At 33.2% G+C, this 4616-nt stretch overlaps 1 protein-coding gene across 1 annotated transcript; it reads right to left on the minus strand.

Moving 5' to 3' along the window:
* Positions 1–1195: 1195 nt before the first annotated feature.
* LOC106753200 (ubiquitin-conjugating enzyme E2 27) lies at positions 1196–4325 on the minus strand. The gene is made up of 6 exons (XM_014634994.2): positions 4171–4325; positions 3762–3946; positions 3566–3614; positions 2250–2409; positions 1990–2079; positions 1196–1557 (listed from the first exon to the last, which is right to left on the minus strand). The coding sequence occupies exons 2-6, from the start codon at positions 3937–3939 to the stop codon at positions 1456–1458; spliced, it is 579 nt and encodes a 192-aa protein (XP_014490480.1). The 5' UTR covers positions 3940–3946; positions 4171–4325; the 3' UTR covers positions 1196–1455.
* Positions 4326–4616: the final 291 nt, after the last annotated feature.

The following is a 4616-nucleotide window of genomic DNA, read 5'->3' on the forward strand; positions in this document are numbered from 1 at the left end:
AAAGTTTGGTCTTTGAGAGACGACCTAGGAGTCACTTCCTAGTTTATACTGCACTTTAATTACATGTTAATTTGATTCGGGTACAGCTTTGATCACAAGTCGTTTTCAAGAGGGGGGTATGATGGAATTCGTTATGGGAACTAAACAGAGATCCATGAAGGGAGCATCAACTTAAGCTAAGGCTAGGAGATTAAATGTAGAAGAAGGACTTTCAAGTTTGTTCTTGCTTTATCTTAAGCCTTAGAAGACATTGAACCCCTCATAAAGAGTCGTGATCAAAGAAGATAGAGCTTCAAGGATTTACTGAGAATTACATTTTGGTGTTCTACTTTATCTTAAAACACTTTTTGTAAATATGTAATATAGCTCATTTTTAGACCTTGAATTTGACCAAGAGACTTTGTTTAGAAGGTTTGGTGGCTTTAAGAGTTAAAAATGGGTAAAACTGATATTTTTAATTATTTTCATTTTAAATTTTAATATTTTTAAGTGAGACAAATATTTAATCTATATTTCATTTTATTTTAAATCCAACATTATTTTGTTATTTATCATATTAATATTACTATATTTATTGAATAAAATTAAATTCAATTTACAAAATTAGAGTAAGAATTTAATACAGACCAATTATAAAGATTATAACTAATTAATTTAAAGGAAATATAATAATTTTATTAAAATGTTTAAAAATATTTTCTAAATATTAAATAAAAGATTAGTTTTAATTAAAATTTTAATACAACATTTATGTAAATAATAAATAATTTTAATGTTAATTAAAAGAAAAATAACATTATTTTATTAAAACAATTATTTAAATTGAATCAATCACATATAATATAAAAATCATATATAATATAAAGACTAAAAATTAAGAATAAAACAATGATATTAACATTGTCACATGTTACACCACAAAACTTCATGTGAACAACAGAAAATTTGAAAAAAATATGAAATTAAATTAAAAGATTAAAAATATTAAAAAACAAAAACATTTCAAATAAGAATATAATTGGATCAATATTTTAAAAATTAAAATTCAATTGAAACAAAAAGTTAAATAAAAAGTGACTTAAAAGAAGTTATGGTATTGCACCTTAACCCCAGTTTAAAAGAAAATGAAAAAGATCTGATTGTGAAATCCCAACGATGCCAAGTCTTGTTTCCAAGTAATTAAATAACTCGTGTATGAAGCAGAAAGCTAGCCAACAAGGCATGTAATTTCATTACTGATATAATCATCAGAAATAGTCGAGAACCGAAGTTTCCAAGGAAAAAAGAAGTCAAAAGTTAAACAAAAGGACTATATACGATACGTCAAGTATAGAATTTATACGACTCTATATTTAATTAACCTTTTTTGTCTATATGGTTCCATCATCTTATGGCCACATCTCATCCTAAATTTGACCATGACAGAACGCTTCAGAAGATACTTCAAACTTGGTGCTACAGCAACTTTTCCAGAGCCAAGTTTTCATCACCACCAACAGCTTCCAGAATGTTCCTCACTTGAGCTTCTGGAAATCCCATCTCAACAAGTTTCTGTACCTGTGCCAAATTAAAAAGAAACTGCATGTGTTATAAAATTATCATATATAAGTATTTTCATAATAGATTCACTAACAATGGATATGAAAATAATTACGTAAGTAGCTTAAATTTCATAATTTTGGATTATCCATGTCAAAAGCACAACAATATTCTCAAACAGGTTATACATGTCAATAAACACAAAAGAACATAATAAAGAACATAATAAAGTGAAATTAGATAAAGTGAAGTTAGATACATGAAAATATATGCTTGTGTAAAACAATATACTAAACGACCAATTTATCCAAAACAAATCCACGTAAGAAAGTAATACAGAATGTCCTGCATGAACGTTAAGACAATGTCACATAGTGGTTATGACATTTAAAGACGCTCGATTATGTGCATCCATGTTCCAAAAGTCAAAAGGGACGGCAAACTTAGTACCTTGTCTTCAATCCCACGTGTCGATGCCTTGGCAAAACTTTCAGTCCAGTAGCGGGCAGTGCTAACAAATGTCTGATAGTGTTCCAGATACTGCATTGTCCATAGACACAGAATTACAATCACAAAAAATGATCTAGCAAAACTAAATTGTTGCATATAATCTTCAACAATATACTGCTATTATCAGTTTAACACACAGAATACAAAAAGAAGCATTTCACATAAGTAGAGACACAGCTGTACTACAGAATGAGCCATACTTGTTTCGCTACCACAGCATCTTGAGGATCATCGGGCTGAGGGGCAGAGAGAAGTGCTTGCACAGAAAGAAGTGCAGTCTTCAGAGTGAGTGCCGGGCTCCACTGGTCTTTCAAGATGTCCAGGCAAATAGCACCACTTTGGCTGCTGATATTAGGGTGCCTTCAATGGTGAATAGAGACAATAAAATCCACAGATTAATCAACCAAAACAACAATTTTCTGATAGTAATGCATTAAATGTTATATAAGCATCGGAAAAGAAATAGCTCATTTTATACAGACTGAGAAAAAATAAACTCAAACATCAAAAACTTCTGAAGAAGTCCGAATTCCTGATGTGTGGCCGTTGAAACCTCGAGTTTGCTGTGTGAAACAAAATTTGTGGGAAACTCAATATCCTCCAAATTTGAGAGAACACCAAAACAAGCGAGGTATACATTTTGTCAGTTTAATAATCAACAAGAGAACCCCCAGTAAGGGAGGAGGGTTGTGTTAGACCTTCGGCAGCCAACACATTAAACTTGTCAATTTACCCAACATAATAACATGAATCACTCACAACAGAAACTAAGCTGATGTACACACATGACGACAGAACTTATCAAATCAAAAGATCGAGAGACAAAAAGTGCACACTACTATACTCTATCCTATGAAGAGAACCAGCCTATTGAACTTCTCTAGCGAGTTAAAATGAACCTCAACCGGCATCAATGACAAAATCGAATGAGGAAAAACCCTGGCAAAATACCAAACTACAATTATCTCTGTCATCCATTAATATATGACAACACATAGGTCGAGGAAAAAGCTCCCCTTCCAAATCCAAATCCAAAGCACATTCTTGTATTACATTACAAACTATCAATTTCGCTAACGACAGCCCGCTATCTTCCCTTTTCCATACCCAGAGAGAGTAGCAGGTGAATGAAATAAAAGGATTTAACAATATCAGCTGCTTTAAGCACTCCATGTTCCACACACACATCAAATTTCAGCTCAAAACAGAAGGATTTTTTAAAGTAAGGAGACAGAACAGTAAAGAACAATTTATTTTCATACTGAACTACGGTTTTTAACTGTATCACTCTATTGCATTAAAATTATCAATATATCCCAAACAACAAAGTGTAAACTTTCCAAACTAAACCAAAACACACTTTGTCCCCTTTCCCATACCCACGGATGGTTGCATAAATGAAAACAACAAATTTAACAATATCAGTTTGGCTAAGGACTCAGGCTCCTTACACATCAAATTTTGCGAAAAACAGAAGAAAGAAAACAGAAAAGTAAATAACAATTCATTCTCGTACCAAACTTTGGTCTTGAACTGCATCTTGGGGGGTTCAAATGGGTATCCCTCTGCAACAAAAGCAACGAAACTAATTAAAACGCGAAGCCGAAGAAGGAGCCTAACAATAGAGGGGAAATGAAACCCTAGGGTGAGGGAGAAAAAAACAACTTAGGGTAATGAAAGAAACAGGCAAAGGGAATAAGAACTTATTCTACCTGGCAATGTGATATCAATCTGAAAAGTGCCTCCAGCGTAGGGAGTGTCAACAGGACCCGGAATGATGCCCATTAACTGAACAAGATCGTCACTTTTCTGACTCACTTTGATGCCCGATCCCTCTGAGTCCTTGCTGCATTCCACCAGCTCCTTCTGCACGCGCGCAAAGTCTATCATCTTTACTCTGTCACCACCAATAACAAAACCCTAGGCAGTGAGTCACAGACGGGGAGAACCCAAAAGAACCTCTAATAGCGGAAAACAAAAATGAACGAAAAGAAGAGTGCGTGGAGAATAAAGGTTATGTGGCTTTTTCACTAGCAAGGGAATGACTGGATGATATATTTTTTTCTTTGTTTCTATAATATATACTATATTGTTTTCAGCCGTTACGGAAAACGTCGTTACAATTTCCTTTGGCCTTGCCGGACTGGTGCTGGTGCTGAGTGACGCGTATTCTCGCAACCTGGTTTGATTTTTGAGTTTTATTTATCATAAAAAAACAAGACGCCGCTCTGAAATTTGTAACCGAACAAACTTTTTGATTCGAACGCCCCGTGTAGTTCCATGGAATTTCTGTTCAACACAGCGCCAAATAATATCCTAATTAAAAAATTTATTTCCATCTGATTAAATGTAATTCTTTATTCAGCCCTTCTCCAACCAAATAAATCATGAGATATAAGAAAATTATAAAATAATTTGTACAAAATAATAATTAGTGATATGTTTAAATCCTTTTCTTTTACCGCTGTCTTACTTTCTTACGTATCCTATGTGGCTTTAATTTTGAATTTGGAAATTGTTTTTCGTCCCTTATGTGGCCATATTTTGAGTTTGATAATTTTTTTCAC

Source organism: Vigna radiata, unplaced genomic scaffold (genome assembly GCF_000741045.1).
Source record: "Vigna radiata var. radiata cultivar VC1973A unplaced genomic scaffold, Vradiata_ver6 scaffold_233, whole genome shotgun sequence".
In the NCBI taxonomy this organism is placed as follows: Eukaryota; Viridiplantae; Streptophyta; class Magnoliopsida; order Fabales; family Fabaceae; genus Vigna; species Vigna radiata.

What these genes read in the sequence shown, in the direction of transcription:
- LOC106753200 (XM_014634994.2), bottom strand. Translation starts at nt 3,939, where the DNA reads ATGATAGACTTTGCGCGCGTGCAGAAGGAGCTGGTGGAATGCAGCAAG. An exon ending in CAGTTCAAGACCAAAGTTTG is followed by an intron (nt 2,410 to 3,565) that starts GTACGAGAATGA and finishes TCACCATTGAAG; the next exon opens with GCACCCTAATATCAGCAGCC. An exon ending in ATGCTGTGGTAGCGAAACAA is followed by an intron (nt 2,080 to 2,249) that starts GTATGGCTCATT and finishes TGGACAATGCAG; the next exon opens with TATCTGGAACACTATCAGAC.